Source organism: Syzygium oleosum, unplaced genomic scaffold (assembly GCF_021117445.2).
Source record: "Syzygium oleosum isolate NSW1041296 unplaced genomic scaffold, Sole_v2.1 Sole_v2.06, whole genome shotgun sequence".
NCBI classification, from domain to species: Eukaryota; Viridiplantae; Streptophyta; class Magnoliopsida; order Myrtales; family Myrtaceae; genus Syzygium; species Syzygium oleosum.
The window spans coordinates 8,660,490-8,678,595 of record NW_026607490.1 but is presented as its reverse complement, the minus strand read 5'-3'; the positions used below and the strand labels follow the sequence as shown (position 1 = coordinate 8,678,595).

Sequence of the window (18,106 nt, the reverse complement as noted above, 5' to 3'; positions counted from 1 at the left end):
TAAGCATATTGGAAAGATGGTTTCAACTTCAAAGTTTTATATCGATAAATATTGTAAGAACGCCATTGTGAACTATAGTAACATAACATCATGCGAGGGGCAAAATCATGATTCAAAAGTAAACTAAATTTGAGGGCGTGTTTGTTTATGAGAAAATTTCATGATAAAAGAAAAATGTTTTCCGAGAAATCATTTTTCAGGATAATGTTTTCCCTTTTTCAGGCTAGGGAATTCATTTTCCTAACTTTAAGCATGCATATTTTCTTTGACCATAAATGATTTTCCGTTGACCGATCATTTCTAGTTAGCCAAATATGTGAAAGTCCAGAATACTAAATCGCCGAAAACTCTTTCACTCGAACAAACACGCCCTAACTCTCGATTCTTTAAAGTCTCGTTCGAGGCATGAGATGTATTAATTAAATTTATTGGATTACCGACACGACTCATCCGAAGTGATCATTTTTAGGGTTTGTTGTTATCTGGCTGCGACCATACGGCACGCGTTGCAATTCCTGTTCGACGATGAACCGAAACAGATTAATCACACATGTGCTTGTTAATCAACCAGGCCCGTTCACGGAAGCTTCCGATGCACCATTTTTCACCTTTCATATGTAACCCTCAAAAGTAACTTCCATGGACTGTTGTCTTTCCAGTTACAGATGGACGGTGCAAGAATAGCACAACCCTTCTAATGGACGGGCGTGACCGACGCCTCTTCTAACCATAATTAGGTTTTGCACTGCTGTCCTCCGTTAAAGCTCTCTCCATCATCTTCTTTTCGTTTTGAGCTGGTATCATCAAATTCAACCCAATATTAACAAATAATAATATTTTTTTCTCTTCTTTTGAATACAAATTAGTTTTAACTCCCGATATCCCACCCGCAACCCCCCCCGGCCGGAGGCCCGTGCTGTTCCGGGCCTCGACATGTGCAGCACGGAAGCGGTAAACACCTTGCAGGAGCAACAGCTCGACATGGAGGACGTCGACCAATGTAGCGAAGAGAAGCAGGTCTTGCCCTTGTCTTCTTGCTCATCGTCGTCGGCCCCGTCGTCGCCGCGGTCTCCGCACAGCTCGTCGGACCTGGAGGAGCTGCAGCGCATGCCGCTGGCGCCGCCGCGGTGGAAGAACCGGAAGCGGCTGACGAAGCAGCTGTCCATGTGCGAGACCCCCCGCGACATTGCGTGGGAGAAGCGGCGGCGCCAGATCCTTGGGAAGAGCGGCCTCGGCGTGACGCCAGAGGACATCACGGACGAGGACCTGAACGAGCTCAAGGGGAGCATCGAGCTCGGGTTCGGCTTCAAGGAGAAGGACGGGCAGAAGCTGTGCAACACGCTGCCGGCTCTTGACCTCTACTTCGCGGTAAACCGGCAGCTCTCCCTGAGCCCTGGGTCGACGCCACAGAGCCAAGGGCAATCGTCGCCGTCCTCGCTCGGTGGGCGGTCCATGTCCTTGGAGAGCCCTACGAGCGACTCCGACGCTTGGAAGATTTGTAATCCAGGTATGGCTTTTGAAATGATTTATCCCAATGAAAATCAACAAAATATAGCTAGAGATTATTCTCATGAAAATGCAGTTGTTTCATGAAGGATATGAGAAAAATGGTTCATCTACAAAACTTTATAAATGGCGAACACCTTCATTGAAACAACTGACAATCCATTTATCAACTACTACAATCAAATCTCCATTATCTTCTTCAATGGTCTCGAACAATTTCAAAGTCCACAGGAAATAATAGCTTCATTTGCATTCCAAGCTTTCAAAATTAGGTTAGATGCCCTAGCTAGAAATCAATCTACATGTCGTTTCATGTTATTTTAGCTTGTTGCCGAAGTCACTTCATTAGATTTTACGAACTTTCCAAATTTAAGTCATCTGATATGAATATCTGTCTGATAGACTTTGTTTCCTGTTGACTTCTTTCCTTTGAAATGAAAAAAATGTGTACGTATATATATAGGTGATGATCCTCAGCACGTGAAGACCAAACTGAGGCACTGGGCTCAAGCTGTGGCATGTTCTCTAAGGCAATCATCCTGAAAAATCAAATGGGTGTGTGGTTGTGGGACGACTAGCTTGTACAGAAAAAAAAAAAGAGAGGAAAAAAACTGAGGAGGATGAGAGAGAAGCTTAAACTAAAATTAGGGTTTCATTTGATGATACTTGATGTATAGCCAAAACGAGGTTGATGGATATGGCTTTTCCTTGGGGCTTGTTAATCTGTGTAAATGAATATAACCGAGAAGACAGATATTGCTTCTTGCCTTCTCAATGACTGTCCCTCCAAGACAATGCATTTGCTCTTTTTCTCTTTGCTTTCGGCCCTTCTTTTTACTAGTAAATTCGCGTAGCGTGATTCAGAAGATGGCGAAAATGTTCGACTTTCGAGTGACTATCAGAAGCCAATCGTGGTACGATAGCCTTGTACCTGCTAAGTGTAGTTGTATGTCGTGACGCTCGGGTGTATCCATTTTCTGATGTTGGATTTTAGATCATGCATGGAGGTCGGATGTCGAGTTGGGCCGACCAGAACGATGTGAGCAGTGAATCAGCTTAATCGAGCCGTTTATGGGGTCGAACGGATTGAGTAACTAACTAAAAAAGGTACGTGGGATCTGGAAAGAGCATTGATCTTGACAAGATAATCATGGAAGCTTATCACTCGCGTGACTCAACTAAGCATTCTTGACGTACGCGAGGACGAGTCACCGGTGGAGTTATAAGCACAAGTTAGAAAGCTGTGCAAATCCCACCTACCTATGAATGCAACTATTTGTTAGTTGAAGTTACGATTTCGAATTACCGTGCAGAAGAACGTCGTTGCTATCAGCAGAGAACATGCAACGTCCTGAGCCGTCGCTAAAGGCATTCAATCTCCGTTCCTCAAGCTTGTTAGCGACAGCATGCTCCCTCGTCGCCTATCTGGTTAGCTGCTATTGATATGGAGGGACGGGTTTCGGGCGAGCCTTTCCTCCATTTGCGGGCGACGGCTCGTAAGCCATCGCTGAGACAACAGAAACAGGGACGCCGACGCCTTTTCCCGGTCCCTATTGGTCGAACGCCGGGGAAGCAGCAGCTTCTAAGGACTGTTTGGCTACCCGTCCCCAGTGCAGCGTTTTGCCTTTTGGAGCTGCTTTGTGTTCGTCTCCATTGATTTGTGTCTGCTCCTTTCTTCTTCTTCCTTTTGTTTGCAATAATCAAAGTTTCTTATTATTGTTATACATTGCTTAAAAGCAAAATTTATTCAGAATAACAATATTTTAGTTGCAATCGCTGCATTTTTTCATAAGAGTCCGGTCAAGAGATTAGAGTCCAGTGGAGTGACTTGAAAATAAATCTCTCATTTAATCATATCAAGTAAGTCCCCATGATTAACATAAATCGAAGATCGATAATTTCTTGTCGGGATCAAGCCGTGATCTTTAGACTTAAAGTAGATAATTAAGCACTATCATTTTAATTATTGGGATATGTTCATTGGAAGTCTTAAAATTTGTCCTCAAAGTGTAATTGAGTCCCAAAATTTGCAAAAAGTACAATTAAGTCCTAAAACTTGTCAAATTGGTGCAATTGAGTTGTTCTGTTAATTTCGTCCAACTTGACAAACGAAAAAAATTAACATGTCTTTTTATTATTATTATTTTCTCTATCATTCGTGGCGATGACACGACTGAAATGACATTGTTTTGATCAAAATCTAATTTTCAATAAAAAATTATTTAAATTATATTAAAAATAAGCAAAATTTAAAAACAATACAAAAAAGAGGAAAAAAAAAAAGAATTAGCAGGCGAGGGCCTGGGGCCTGGCGACCCCTGCCGACCCTTCCCCCACCATTGCTGGCCCTTCCTGACGATGGTGGGCGACGGCGGTAACTGGCTTGCTTCTTCCTTTTTAAAAAAAAATATAATTTAAATAAAAATTGTATTAAAAATTAGGTTTCGACCAAAACGATGTCGTTTTAATCATGTTAGTGCCGCTTGGGAGAGAAAAAATAATAAAAAAGCCATGTCGGCATTTTTTGTTAGCCAAATTGGACTGAGTTTACGGAATGACTCGATTGTACAAATTCGATAAGTTTTAGGAATTAATCGCACCTTTTGAAAATTTTAGGATTCAATTGCACCTTTGCTTTGTGACAAGTTTTAGCTGCACTTATCCCTTAATTATTTGGGAAAAAAACAGGCAGATTATTTTGAATTTTATTGGATCATTAATAAGTTTGATAAATTACAAAAAGAGAGAGTCCAAAAGGAAAAGCCACTTACCGGGCTCGGGAATTCCATCCCAACAGATTCGGGCCGACCCGTATTTTTGTAAAACTAAAGCCCGGCCCGCCCGAGCACCGCTAGAAGGGATTCCGGTTCATCCCGGTCCGGACCGGCCGAGCGATGGACACGCGAACCGGAATCAACTCGGAGTCTCGGACCCGAGTTGAGTCCACCGCAAGGAGGGGTTGTCTCTGTCGCGCAGCCCCGGAGAGTTCTCACCATTCTTCTTTACTCCGGAAGCGCACGCAGCAGCACCCACCTACGAACTGCCGAGCAAGTTCAAATCTTTCGTGCTCCGTAGGAAGAAGCAGACCAAGACTGTTGGTTTCCTTGATCGATCATGTCTGCTGACGCATCTGATGCTCTAGCAGGTCGCTCTCTCTGTCTGTCTGTCTGTCTGTCTGAATGTGGGTGTGTAGCAGATGAAGAAATGCTTTGTTTTTTGTTTTGTGTTATGCTTTGTAACTTGGTTCATGTGCTAATTTGTTGCAGTGAGGCAAAAAGTTCAGCTTTTTCTGAATGCAGCCCGAACTGGGAATCTTGATTTGCTCAAGAGTATGTCTTGGTCTTGGCACTGCTGTTGTTTTCTCAATACCCGAGTTTGGGTTTTGGCCCCTTTTTTTTTGGGTTTTCTCTGTGTTGCGCACTGCAATTTGTGTTGAATTGCTGAGTTTGGAGAGCAGAGTTGGCGTCGCAGCTCGACGATGGGAAAGGGACGGCGAGGACTATAGCGGATGTTAAGGACGCGAACAAGCGGGGCGCACTGCATTTTGCGGCGAGAGAGGGCAAGACTGAGGTCTGCAGGTACTTGCTGGAGGAATTGAAGCTCGACATCGATACGAAAGACGATGATGGTATCCCCTTTTTTTAGCTATTTGTTATGTGTTAATCTGTTTTTGACTATTTATGACCTTGTTGATTTGGGGTGGCGGTGTGTGTAATGGTTAAATTCTCTCTAGTTGTGTGAGGTTAATGATATTTGCTGGAGCTGAGCCCGAAAGTAGTTATGGTTTGTAGCGGCTGTATGTTGTGTCTATGCACTGAATTCGTTGAGTTTCTTGTACTAAGGTATTGGCATTCTGATGTTGTAGAATCTAAGTTTGCACTGCATATCCCTTTGAGTATCTATTTGACCACAAATCTTTTCTCGCTTCTGTTTGGCCATGGTTATGCTGGCTAATAGTTCAATCTCTGTTTCACACACAAGCTTATCATAGGAATCTGTTTTTCTATTGTAGGCGAGACTCCTCTTATTCACGCGGCTCGGCAAGGCCATACTGAAACTGCCAAATATTTACTAGAGCAAGGTGCCAATCCTGATATACCTAGTGACTTAGGTGCCACAGCGCTCCACCATTCTGCTGGAATAGGTGAGTTGGTTTCTGTGTTTTTGGAAACTGCTATGTTCGAGTATGTATGGTTCCCCAGTTGGTTTAGCAAGCCTCTCTCCCCCTCCAAGTATAACCGAATGCGCACACATAGACAATCTTATTATGGTATCATTTGAAGATAGACACGTTTGGATCCCAGTTGATTTAGCAAGCCTCTATCCTCCCCCTCTGCAGAAAAAAAAAATCAAAGACACACACGCACACACAATCTTGTTATGGTATCATTTGAAGATAGACATGCTGATTGTGCTAACTTGATTACAGGGGACATTGAAATGTTGAAGTTTCTACTTTCTAAAGTTGTTGATATTGATTCTCAAAGTGATGCTGGCACCCCTTTAATTTGGGCTGCTGGTCATGCTCAACAAGATGCTGTAAAGGTTCTCTTGGAACATCATGCTAATGTAAGCTTGTCAAATTCGTCATTTCTTATACTTATCTCTTTAAAAAAAGAGTAGTTTCGAGAGAGAGAGTGCGTGTGTGGAGATTTCGGGATTTATTCTGGGCATTTTCGTTGGTGTTACGTAGACAGGAGTTTTGTAATGTGGTGTGAGCATTTTGTATATAACTTTGATATCTTGTTTTGCAGCCTAATGCTGAAACTGATGATAGCATCACTCCGCTCTTGTCATCTGTGGCTGCTGGTTCTGTTGAATGCTTGAAGCTGTTGATTCAGGTTCTAGATTTCTTGGCCTTTAAGATTTAACTTGTGTCTTGGATATACTGTAGTCTTTTTTGTTAATTCAGTTTTCTTGGAGGCTATGCCCCCAGCCCCCTTTCTCTTTTGCTATCCTTATCTGTGCGTATAAGATCCTTGACATTTTACTGCTTTATTCAAGGTTCAATGAGAACCTTCCTTGATACTTGTCTTTCCTTTTTTCTTTTGATCTCCCTTGTTAGTTCTGTAAACTATGCTATTATTCCTTATTTTGTATTAACACTCTGGTTAAATTTTCTCTTAACATTGTTTAACTAGCAGATGAAGAATTGCACTTCTATTTTCTTGCAAAAATTTCATCATAAACCTCGATTAATTCTGGATATTTTACTAGGACTTCCATCTGAATGCATCTTTTGATTTTTGGAAACTACAGTTTATGCACCACTGAAAGACTATGCTGTGGATGCCATGAATCTTCTTTCCTTGTGCGGTTGTGCTTGCTTTTATCTCTTGTAATGGTTCTTGTGATTTTGCCTTTCGCTCAGGCTGGTGGTAAGGTGAACATTAGTGCTGGAGGAGCGACACCTTTGCACATTGCCGCTGATAATGGGAACCCGGAAATCATAAATTGCTTATTAGATGCTGGAGCTGATCCCAATATCATGGATGAGGTTGAGAACTTTAAAAGGCTTTAATTTACCTAATATTTGTATTTATGTTATCGTTTTATCCATTTGCATTTTCTGAAAGCTTGTTCTGTATATAATAATGTTAAGTTAAGATGGTTGATAAAGAGTTCTTTTTATACTAAAGATTGCAAATAGATGTTTATGATTGCTTCAGAGCTTTGCATGGTTCAATGCTTTTGGTTAATCTAAATCTTGCTGCAGATGCACTTTGACTTTTTTTGAGCCCTAAATGCTTGAAGCTTTCACAATATACAATTGTTGAAACGTAGATTCTCATATATATATATTTTCTAATTTTTTCAATTTGGATAATATATTAAATTTTGGCAGGAAAGCAAAAAGTACTTTTTACTTAAACTTAATTCTATCCAAACAAGTTGAAGATTTACTTAACCAAGAATGTTAAAGGTCTTATCTGCATTAGGTTCTGGGGATGAATTTTTGAAGCAGCAGTATAATGTCAAGTTCACAGGCTTATCGGTTAAAATGGTTTAATTGACAGAAATCAAACATCGTGTCTCTTCTTGTCATCGCAGGATGGGCTGAAGCCTATACAGGTGGCAGCAGGAAGAGGCAATCGTGCAGCTGTGGAGATTCTCTTTCCAAAGACTACACAGGTTCACAGTATTCCCAAATGGAGTGCAGATGGAATCATTGAGTATATGCAGACTGAAGCTGGTAATTTGCAGGTAGCTATTGGGACTTAAAACTTTTGCTTTTGGTGGCTTTTTCCTCCGTTGTGTCATTGGACTGGAGGGAGTTGTACAGAAAAAGATATATGTCAACTTATCTGCATTTACTAGTGCTTTTGCTTGATGACATAATTCACACGTTCTTTTTAATTGGAGTGGAATTTTGGGAAAGAATATGCTAATCCATTTTGAAGAAATTATATTAAAGATTCTTTACTATGTTATTAAGAAAGATCCTTTTTTTAATCTGCTTTTCAATTACTAATTGTTGTACTAAGGCATCCACAAGTTCATCATCTGAAGGGAGTCCTTCAGTTGGAACGAAAGTATATTCGTAATAGCACAGATTTTCAAGCATTTACTTGATATAAAATCGGTTTCTTGTTGTTTTTGTATTGTGTTCTAGCTCAAAATTACAATTTGCAGGAAGAAGTCAACAAGGCGAAGGCAACTGGTACAGAGAAGGATACCGCATTGAAAGTTCAAAACCTTCCCGAGGTAATGCTTCATTGTACTTTTCACTTCTTGTTGATCACGTTCTCTTTTTCCTTATAGTATTGTATTTATAGTTTGTGCTATACTACTTCTGTTAGTCAGGTAGGCTAGATGATCTTTGATTTCTGTATCTTGTAATGACGTTTTCTTTCTTGATGCATTTAATCAGATGATTAATGAAAATGCTAGCAGTTTCTTTATCATTCTACCATTGATTTGCAAGTAACTCATAGACGAAGTAATTTTGATAGCATAATGAATTGAAGATGGGTGATTAGGGATACCTAATGTTGTTTGTAAAAGTTTGTCTTTAGCGGTTGAGATTGCGGAAAGTTGGATCAAGATTTCATGGACTTAGTGTCTTTTTGTTGTCTATCAAATGATTGTTGTAGTAGCTTTCACTCACCAAATTAGGCCTTTGAATGTGGATATACCTGGTTAATCCATCACGTATGTGATTCATGTAGGCTTGTAGATCACTTACTTTACGTGTAATGTTTGATGTGGACATATTGCATGCATGAGTTTCTGTCTATTTAATCTTGTGATATATTTGCTTTCTCAGGTAAGTGGAGAAGCGAAACAGAAAGCCGCAGAAGCAAAATCAAGGGCAGATGATGCTTTTCGAAGGAAAGACTATCAAGCAGCTTTAGACGCTTACACACAAGTAAATTCTTCTTCTGATCCTACTGCCTTGCGAAGTATGTATTCTCATGTAATCAACTCATTTCTCAAGTGTAGCAAAGACGGAAACTTCTTCTGGCTACTATATCAAATCTCGCTTAAAATAATACCTCGGAATGTGAAATGCTCTCAATCTGACTTAGTTGAACCACTCTTTTGATTTGGTTATTACAGGCAATAGACTTTGATCCAAATGATGCAACTTTGCTTTCCAACCGAAGTCTTTGCTGGATTCGTTTGGGACAAGCTGAACATGCTCTAGTTGATGCAAAGGCTTGTAGGGAACTTAGACCACATTGGCCCAAAGCTTACTATAGGGAAGGTGCAGCTTTGCGTCTTTTGCAGGCATGGATTCACATATTCTCTAGTAGTCCATCATTGGCATTAGTGTCTGTGCCTTTTTGTACCTATGTATGACTGGAATCTTCTGCAGAGATTTGAAGAAGCAGCCAATTTTTTCTATGAGGGTGTCCAGCTAGACCCTGAAAATAAGGAGCTTGTAAATGCTTTCAGGTTAGCTGAGCAAACTTCTCCAATTTTAATTAAGAACTAATGTGTAACTAGATTTTTGTTTTGGGTTAAAGCTAGAAGTTTGTGTGTGCCTAACACTAAAGCCTCTGAAAACTGGCTGTGATAGCGAGATAGAGTGATAGTGTCAAAGAGTCGCGGGACACTACCATATCCTGTTTCTTCTATACGTGGAGAAGATTTCATGGTCTAAAATGCAAAAGTATCTGTTTCTGGCAAATGCATTACAGTTGTGGTTTTCAGTTAACTAGAATTTGCATGAAATATGAGTTTAGACTTTTGACATGTTTTATGGTCTTTGCAGAGAAGCTGTCGAAGCTGGAAGGAAGTTCCATGGTACGGACAAAAAGAGTTCATGACTTGAAATGCTTGAGATGCCGTGAGAAAAAACTTGATGCTCGAGTCGAAGGAACATTGCTTGTGATAGCCATGCGCCATTTTCCCTGAGAAAGACTATATGCCTCGTGCCAAATTTTGCTGTAAAATCAGGAAAAAAAGAATTGTCGAATGTGAGGGGAGGCCATTTGAGTGAGAACGACGGCATCAACCTTTCTTGTTTTTTGGTTTTCCTTTTTGAGCTTGTACGAATTTTGTCCATCAGTCGCATATTGTGTTCTTGGTAATGAGCTCTATGCAGTTTTGTCCGAGGTGAGGCTTGCTGTCGTAAGGTTTCGCCATCCATCAAGAATGGTATGCCTGGCCTTGGTCGTTGAGCTGTGTGACTGATCTACTCAGTCTTGGCTCGTCGACGGACCAAAAAGAGAAATGATTTTGTTTCGACTATCATGGTTGAAGTCTCACATTTCTTCTCTGATGAGCATAGCAGATTGACTGGATCTTTTTCCCTTTTCAGCAAAGCCATGAAAGACTAGAAGTGCATGCTCATCCACTTCCATACATGCACTTATCTGTTGTTTCATAATTCATCATACAACCCAACAAGGAATGAAGGAAATTGGAGTCTCCATCTGATGATATTTTCATTATTTATCCAGTTCCATTTCCGTCCTCAATCTGTCAACCTTACAAAAACGCGACCAATTCAGCAAGCAACAGTTTTATATGGGTCATTTCATTTCATTACTAAAACAGGTTGTATCTAGTTTGATTTCGCCTTTTAGCATTTTGATTTTGCCTTTTGCTGCTTAACTTACTGATTATAAATAAACGACAGAAATATAATCATTTGAAGTTTTCTCACATTTCGAATAAATTGAATTCTATTTTTTGAGTGAAAAATTCAAGTGTTGTTTTTGACAGAGTGAATTGTAAGCCAAGATAAGCCAAAAACAAATCTCCCTTAAATTTGAACCAAGCCCTAAATCTTGTGAGAAATACATGTATGTTGTAAACGGATAAATCATTTGATTGTTTTGCTTAAGTCGTAAATCTTTATCCGAAAGTATAGTCGAGTTCTAAACTTATGTTACAAAGTACAATTTCAAGTTTTTATTTATTTATAATAATAAAAGAGATTAAAGGCTTGATTGCGCTTTGTACGTATGAGTCTGAGACTTTCAATGTACTTTTTCTCCCTGGAATTCAGTTAGTACTAGAGGTGATCGATTCTTGATTCAGTCTGGTTTCAAGGTGGAATCGGGAACCGGACCGGTTCCCAAAAATTTGGAATCGGGGACCGGACCGGTTGATCCTAGAACTGGGAACCGGACCGAACCGGTGGTCCAGTCCGGTTCCAGTCAGGTCCAATGGAACCGATCAATTTTTTTTCCACTAGTTGATGCTATCTATTTGTGTTCCCCACTACTTTTTAGAAAAAGATCTTAGTAAAAGGACCCTAAGTTTTGCAACCATGGATGATCAAACATCAATAATGATCCTCAAATTGAAAAGACAAACCAAAAAAGCGTAGGTTAAGTTTTTTAAGAAATAAAAAATAAATATATATATGTAATCGGTCCGGTCGGGAACCGGACTGCCCGGACACCGGTTCCAGTTTTAGAAATCGGGAACTAGACCGATACTCTCGGGAACCGGACCAAACTGGCTGGTCCGGTCCGGTCCAGGCGGTTCCCGGTTTGAGCCGTCCGTTTTGCGCACCCCTAGTTAGTACCAAACAAGAAACTCAGTCAGCAACGTCTAACTGTTAACTACCACAACTGTCACTTACCAGCCGCTCTCCGTAGTGAGATTTTGCGCGGGGTTTGGCCATAAGAAACCGTTAAAAAGGCATGCCCTTTCAAGATTCTGTCACACCCACATCCACCGATCATACTTCATTACTCTTCGAGCTCTGTGAAAGCGTCGTCCATGGCGTCTCCTGCGTCCACTCCCCTCAGAGGTCTCTCCCTCTCCCTCTGTGCGTGCGTGTGTGTGTGTGTGATGGCTGGGAGAAAGAGGAGTGCGTATCATCACCGTTTGAACAGGAAACTGAGAACATTTTCACCATTTTAGTTTGCGGCGACTGCAGCGTGCTTTTCGATGATGATGAAATGTTCTTTAACTTTGTTCTCAAACCGAATTTTGCAACGTGTCCGAAAGTCCTGCGTTTTCTTAGTGCAGCTCGTGCCGGAAATCTTGGCTTACTCAAAGGTACATGTTGGCTTCTTCTTGTTCTTGCGTCCTTTTCTTTTATTTTTTTCCGCCCTTTCAGTCCTAGTTTTGGTTTCTTTCCCTTCGGATTTCTACATAATGTGCTGCATCCGTCGAATAACGTGGTGAAACAGAGTTGGCTTCGCAATTCGACGATGGGAGAGGGATGGCAATAACCATTGCGGATGCTAAGGACGATAAGGGACGTGGGGCGCTTCATTTGGCCGCGATAGAGGGCAAGATTGAAGTGTGCAAGTACTTGTTGGAGGAGTTGAAGCTTGATGTGGACCCAAAAGACGTTGAGGGTATCCCGCTTTTAGCTGTATCTATTTGGCTCTGTTGGTTTTTTAGATTTGTGTATAAGCGTGGAAGCCTGGTTTTGTGAAACTCGAGTCTTTTCGGGCTACTGCTTTTCATCGGGTCGTGGCTACCCTGCTATGGTTCACTATCACTAATACCTGCAAGTAGGAGACGAATAATTTTCTGAAAATTTGTTTCTTTGTCAGGTGACACTCCTCTTCATCTTGCTGCTGGATCGGCGCACATTGAAACAACAAAGTATCTAATAGATCGACGTGCCGATTCTACCATACCTAATGATGGTGGTCTGACAGTATTGCATTACTTTGCTGGGTCAGGTAAGTCAATTTCTGTACATTTGGTAAGCATCTACGTTTACCAATTGCCACAATTGCATTCCCAGATAAAGCTAACAATTATGATTTTTCATATTGAGTTAGCTATCTCTTTCTCTCTCTCTCTCTCTCTCTCTCACACACACACACACACACAGACACAGACACACACACACACGCATGCTCGCGCGTGCGCACAAAAACATTAGCGCTTGCGCATTGCATCTTGTCGTGGTCAACTGAAGATGGACATGCTTATCTGTGCTTCTTTCTTTGCAGGGAACCTCGAATTGATGAACTTTCTACTTTCTAAAGGGGTCAACATCGATTATCAAAGCTCCTTGGGCAGCCCTTTATTTTTTTCTGCTGGCTGTGCTCAGCTAGATGCTGTAAAATTTCTCTTAGAACATCATGCTAACGTAAGCTTGAGAAATCCGTAATCTCTTGAATTTTCTCTCTTTCATGGCGGACTTTTGTGAGCTTGAAAAGCTGTATTCATAGAGAGAGAGAGACACACACACAGAGAGAGTAGCAACTTCGTGCATATGCCTTCTGCATGTGCACCAGTCTTTATAAACAAAAGGCAAGATATATATTCTTCTGTAATCAATGATAGAGAGATAAAGAGAGGAAGAAAGAGAAAGGTGGAAATGGTTGCCTGGCTGGAGGAATTGAGCTGTTCTGTGATGATGCTATAGTAATAAGCATGTGGCCCAGCGCAATGCACGGAGTTAGCTTTTATTTTCAAAAATTACTGCATGTAGTGAAATTATCTAAATTAGGTATTTTTTATATGCACTGACATTTTATATGTAATACCATTGTATTTATGTTGGTCAGTAGTGGTTGTAGTGGCTTTTCTTTGAGTATTGTATTTCCATTGTCAAATTCCCTCCAGATTACGGTGGATTCTCCTTAATTTGTTTGATGATAGGGAAAAATCTGAGACTTGTTTAACCAAATTAGAGCATGTGCTGTATTCCAAGTAAACGTCTTTATCGACAAACATATTTTCATCATGGACACATCGTCATCTTTGGATGCATTAATGATGAAGTGGATGGGTGGATTGAAAGTTGAGATGTTACATTATGATTGCTATGATATTGCTGGAGTAGTGTTGACAAGATCTTGAAAATTGGATGCAAATGATGATTTTAACGAACAGACACCCATGACTGCACTTTGATTCGAGATAGCAAGGAACAGCTTGCATACATTTTTGGCAACAAAAGAGAGAAACCAACGGTGGAACATTTGAGAATCATTTCTTTGTTTGCCTATCACTTTGTTAAATTGCTATTCATGTCTCTTCTCCATTTAGATCAGCGTCATGCTGAGATTATTCCGTACCAGTGACAGAAAAGGAGTTTTGGGATGTGGCGGAGCAGTTGGTATCTAATTTTGTTATTTTTGTTTTACAGCCTAATGCGGAAACTGTTGATCGTTTAACTCCGGTCTTTGCATCCGTCACTATCAAATCGCTTGAATGCTTAAAGCTGTTGATTCGGGTTTGTATAACTTTTAGACATTTAAGAGTTAATATCATCCTGAATATACAGTTGTTTGATTACTTTAATTTTCTTGTACCCCAAGCTGCCTTTCCGTCTCCATCATACCCATTGTATCTTTTAACAATTAGAATAGGTTAGTTGACACTATATTGCTCTACTCAAGTTTCAGTCAGTCAAGAGTCTCCACTGATATTTCTGCTTGCTTATTCGTATCCTTTAGTCGTGCCCTCTTAATGCTGTGTGCTATTCTATGAATTAAACTCTGACTATAGTAGCGCATAATGGAATCAACATCCCTTTCTTGCTAACATTCAAGTTCCATGGAAGACTCAATTTAATCATGAAGATTTACAGAAGGGTTATGTCCGTTTACCTGTTTTTATTGTTTAAAAGTACCATTTATACTCGATTTGAAAACAGTACCGTGGCTGCTTGGAACTCCAACTAATGCCCTTGCTTGCTTTTATGTGCTTACGTATAGCGTTGTAACTCCCTTGTGCACATAATGTTGATGTCCATACAGTGGGGTGCAAAGGTGAATGTTACTTTTCCTGGAGGAGGAACACCTCTGCATGTTGCTGCTTTCATGGGGAAGCTCGATATCATAAGTTGCTTACTAGAAGCTGGAGCTGATCCCAATGTCAGAGACGAGGTCGAACTTTAAAGCTTTAGTACTCCTTAAGTTTTGATTTCATGTTCATATAACTACTTTCTCTCCCCTCTTCTTCCGAAAGCTTGTTTAAATGCAAATGCAGTAACTTGCAGAAAAAAGGAACAGTTCTTTTGATTGATGATTGCTTCATATTTTTGCGTGATCCATGCTTCATCACAAATTGTTAATGTGTAATTTGTGTAAACTAAAAACAATCACATTATGATTTCACTTCAAAATATGAAAACACAAAAGATATTTAAGATAAAAAAATCATGAAAAATTTGTAAATGACTAAACTTTATATGTTTTGAAAAGGTCTTTGACATTGAATGAAGGTAGAATTCAAACAATACAAGAAAGGAAAAAGAAAAGCCACTCTAAACACTTAACTTAAATTCCTAATGGCTAATCTCGTTTATTATTTCCTTCACCTTTATTGAAATAGATTCATGGAAGGTCTTTTGGGGACTTCTTGTCACTCTTACTGGCAGTGGATCATTCATTAAAGATCATGATTTGCTCGTCATCACAGAATGGGAAAACACCCATACAACTTGCAGCACAAAGAGGCCATCGTGCAGCCGTGGAGATTCTTTTTCCAAAGACTTCAAATATTAAAACTATTCCATGGAGTGTGGATGGAATCATGATGCATATGCAGGCTGAATGTGGTGATAAGCAGGTATTAAGGTCTCTGCCGTGTATGGCTTTTTTTATCTCTTGCTTCATGTGAATTTTGTTTGAAATTTCCAAATTTCGATGGATATTCTGGTCTTTGTTTTTGGTGTATCTTGCTTTTATTTGTTTTAAAATTGGAATATTTGTGTGTCTTGTATTGTGTTCTAGCTCAAAAGTTAAATTTACAGGAAGAAGTCGGGGAAGCAGAGGAAACAAGTAAGGAGAAGGACGACTTGTTGACAAACCAAAAGCTCTCTGAGGTAACATTTTGCTGTAGTTTTACTTAATTTTCATCATCAATTTCTTTTCCTTAATATAATCTACCTAAGTCAGTTCGTTGAAAAAATACTGGTTACCTTGTGTGTTCCCTTATTCTCTTTTATAAGAAGACTAGTTGATCTTTGAATTTCTGAACTCTTAAATTAGTCCCATCTGAAGGCAGTCTCCAGTTGGGATAATATTTGGTAGTGAAATTACGAGTGTTCTCGCATTGTTTACATTGAGATTGGCCTTCTAGTGCTTCATTATTGTGTTCTAGCTCAAAAGTTCAATTTCCAGGAAGAAATTGGCAAAGCAAAGGAAACTCGTCAGGAGGACATCTTATTGACAAAGGAAAAGCTCTCTGAGGTAACAGTTCGTTGTAGTTTTACTTATTGCTGATCATGAACTTTTTTCCTTAAATTGCTCTACCTACATTGATTGGACATTTTTTATACGAAATGCACAGAGGGAGTAAGAGTTAATAGAAAGATTTGCATCTATTCTCTATAGATGTGGAGAAAGTATATGTCATGGTCTCGAGAGAAATTGTTTAGAGGATTCTCAAAAAGAACGGAGCAGTGTTGGCTATATGCAAGCGATAAAGGATATGTGTGATGATGTTGATGCTTCCTTAGGAGGTATGGAGGAGAAACAGATGGTCTCCTGTAACCATAGGGTTGCGCCAATGGTCTTTCTTTGTCTTTTGATCCTTCTTCCTTAATGACATATCATCCACTCTGCATTTTAGACACTCTGAACCTTAGCTGATCTCAGTTGGGGAAGTTGCTACTTTTAGTCTGAATGGTCTATCAATCATACTGCGGGTGAAGCACATCAAGCAGAAAACACTTCGAATGTAAATATACATTGATCCTTGATGTGACTAATCTGCATGGGCTTGGAGATTGCTCGACTCCTGTGAATAGACTGATGTGGAGATATTGAATGCACAACTTTCCATTGTTTTGTGTTGTGACATGCTCACTTTCTCAGGAAAGTGAAGAAGCAAAGCAGAAAGCTGCCGAAGCCAAATTAAGAGGAGATGCGGCGGTTAAAAGAAAAGACTATCATGCAGCTTTATACGCTTATACGCAAGTAAATTCTCCTGTCATCAATTCTTCTCGACATTTTCCATGTTAACTTTTATCAACAATGAAGATATCACACCTTTCATAAATACGTTAAAAACGAAACATGTTAAGCACTCTCAATCTGACTGGATTGAACTACTCGTCTGGTTCTGGAATTCCAGGCAAGAGGCTTTGACCAAAACGACGCAACTTTGCTCTCCAATAGAAGTCTTTGCTGGATTCGCTTGGGGGAAGCAGAACATGCTCTAGTTGATGCAAGGGCCTGTAAAGCACTTAGACTAGATTGGCCAGAAGCTTGCTATCGGGAAGGTGCAGCTCTGCGTTTACTGCAGGCATGCTTTCACTTCTTCTTTGGTCCGTTAATGTATGGAATTAAAGTAGGTTGAATTAACTACTGACCGTATAGACTGTGGAACATGCTGCAGAGGTTCAATGAAGCTGCGGATTCTTTCCATGAGGCTGTCAAACTTGACCCTGAGAATTGGGAACTTGTAAATGCTTTCAGGTTAGGCCGAACAGGTCGCTCCAGTTTGGTATTAAAAACTAATATGTGGCTACTTCGTTCTTATGTCATCATCGTTAACTTCTCTGGTTTTCTGTGAAGTCCTAGTTGTGGATTTAATTAGAAAGACATTGTGAGTCTGTGACGCTGATAATGAGAAATGCTAAAAGCTAAACATTTTCGAGAAACTCAGGATCAGATGTGCCTGATCAAATATGTAGAATTTGAATATTGCACCCTGCTTTCACTGAGCAATTAAGCTAGAACATGCGGTTGTGCGCACTTAACTTTAAGATGCTAAATAAATCGTATCTTGCATGGAATTCGAGTTCTATGCCCGTTCTTCATTCGTGCTTTGTCGTCTTCACAGAGAAGCTGTCCGAGATGCAAAGAAGGTCCGCGGTAAGGACCAAAAGAGTTTGACTTTGAGCAAGGCGAAGAAGACGGATGATCTTGACGCTTGAGCTGGAGGGAAGGTGCTTGGGATGGCCATACATCACTGCCCAGGAAAAGAGACCACAAGCCCTCATAGTAACTTTCAGTTAGAAATTCAGGAAAGAAGTGAGGAACATGAGTGGAGGCTATTAAAGCTAAAAACAGGAGGCATCATTACTCTTCTTCTAGGTTTCATGGATTCTGGATTCTGGTATCATATCATCATGTGAGCCTGTGTTGTTTTTGCTGTTTCATATGTTTTGTCTATAGACCAAAACAAGAAGTTTTTCTGTTCAGTCAGTGTCGAAATCCACAGACACTCCTCTGATGGTCGATCTCTTCGGTTGTCCGATCCTTCGCTGCGA

General features: G+C 40.2%; 3 protein-coding genes across 3 annotated transcripts; all 3 read left to right on the top strand.

Annotated features, from left to right (window-relative positions):
• Nucleotides 1–789: 789 nt before the first annotated feature.
• LOC115690824 (uncharacterized) lies at nucleotides 790–2,320 on the top strand. The gene is made up of 2 exons (XM_030617303.2): nucleotides 790–1,507; nucleotides 1,970–2,320. Exons 1-2 carry the CDS (start codon nucleotides 934–936, stop codon nucleotides 2,047–2,049), a joined length of 654 nt encoding a protein of 217 aa, XP_030473163.1. The 5' UTR covers nucleotides 790–933; the 3' UTR covers nucleotides 2,050–2,320.
• Nucleotides 2,321–4,490: 2,170 nt separating this feature from the next.
• On the top strand, nucleotides 4,491–10,064 carry LOC115690816 (uncharacterized). Its single transcript, XM_030617296.2, has 13 exons — nucleotides 4,491–4,651; nucleotides 4,773–4,835; nucleotides 4,964–5,134; nucleotides 5,519–5,650; nucleotides 5,936–6,075; nucleotides 6,261–6,347; nucleotides 6,878–7,003; nucleotides 7,558–7,710; nucleotides 8,140–8,211; nucleotides 8,774–8,875; nucleotides 9,067–9,237; nucleotides 9,326–9,405; nucleotides 9,725–10,064. The coding sequence occupies exons 1-13, from the start codon at nucleotides 4,621–4,623 to the stop codon at nucleotides 9,777–9,779; spliced, it is 1,383 nt and encodes a 460-aa protein (XP_030473156.1). The 5' UTR covers nucleotides 4,491–4,620; the 3' UTR covers nucleotides 9,780–10,064.
• A 1,624-nt stretch (nucleotides 10,065–11,688) lies between these two features.
• On the top strand, nucleotides 11,689–17,770 carry LOC115690823 (uncharacterized). Its single transcript, XM_056312714.1, has 14 exons — nucleotides 11,689–11,719; nucleotides 11,833–11,970; nucleotides 12,105–12,275; nucleotides 12,477–12,608; nucleotides 12,885–13,024; nucleotides 14,030–14,116; nucleotides 14,643–14,771; nucleotides 15,307–15,456; nucleotides 15,641–15,712; nucleotides 16,011–16,079; nucleotides 16,707–16,808; nucleotides 16,966–17,136; nucleotides 17,230–17,309; nucleotides 17,677–17,770. The coding sequence occupies exons 1-14, from the start codon at nucleotides 11,689–11,691 to the stop codon at nucleotides 17,768–17,770; spliced, it is 1,566 nt and encodes a 521-aa protein (XP_056168689.1).
• The last annotated feature ends 336 nt before the right edge of the window (nucleotides 17,771–18,106 follow it).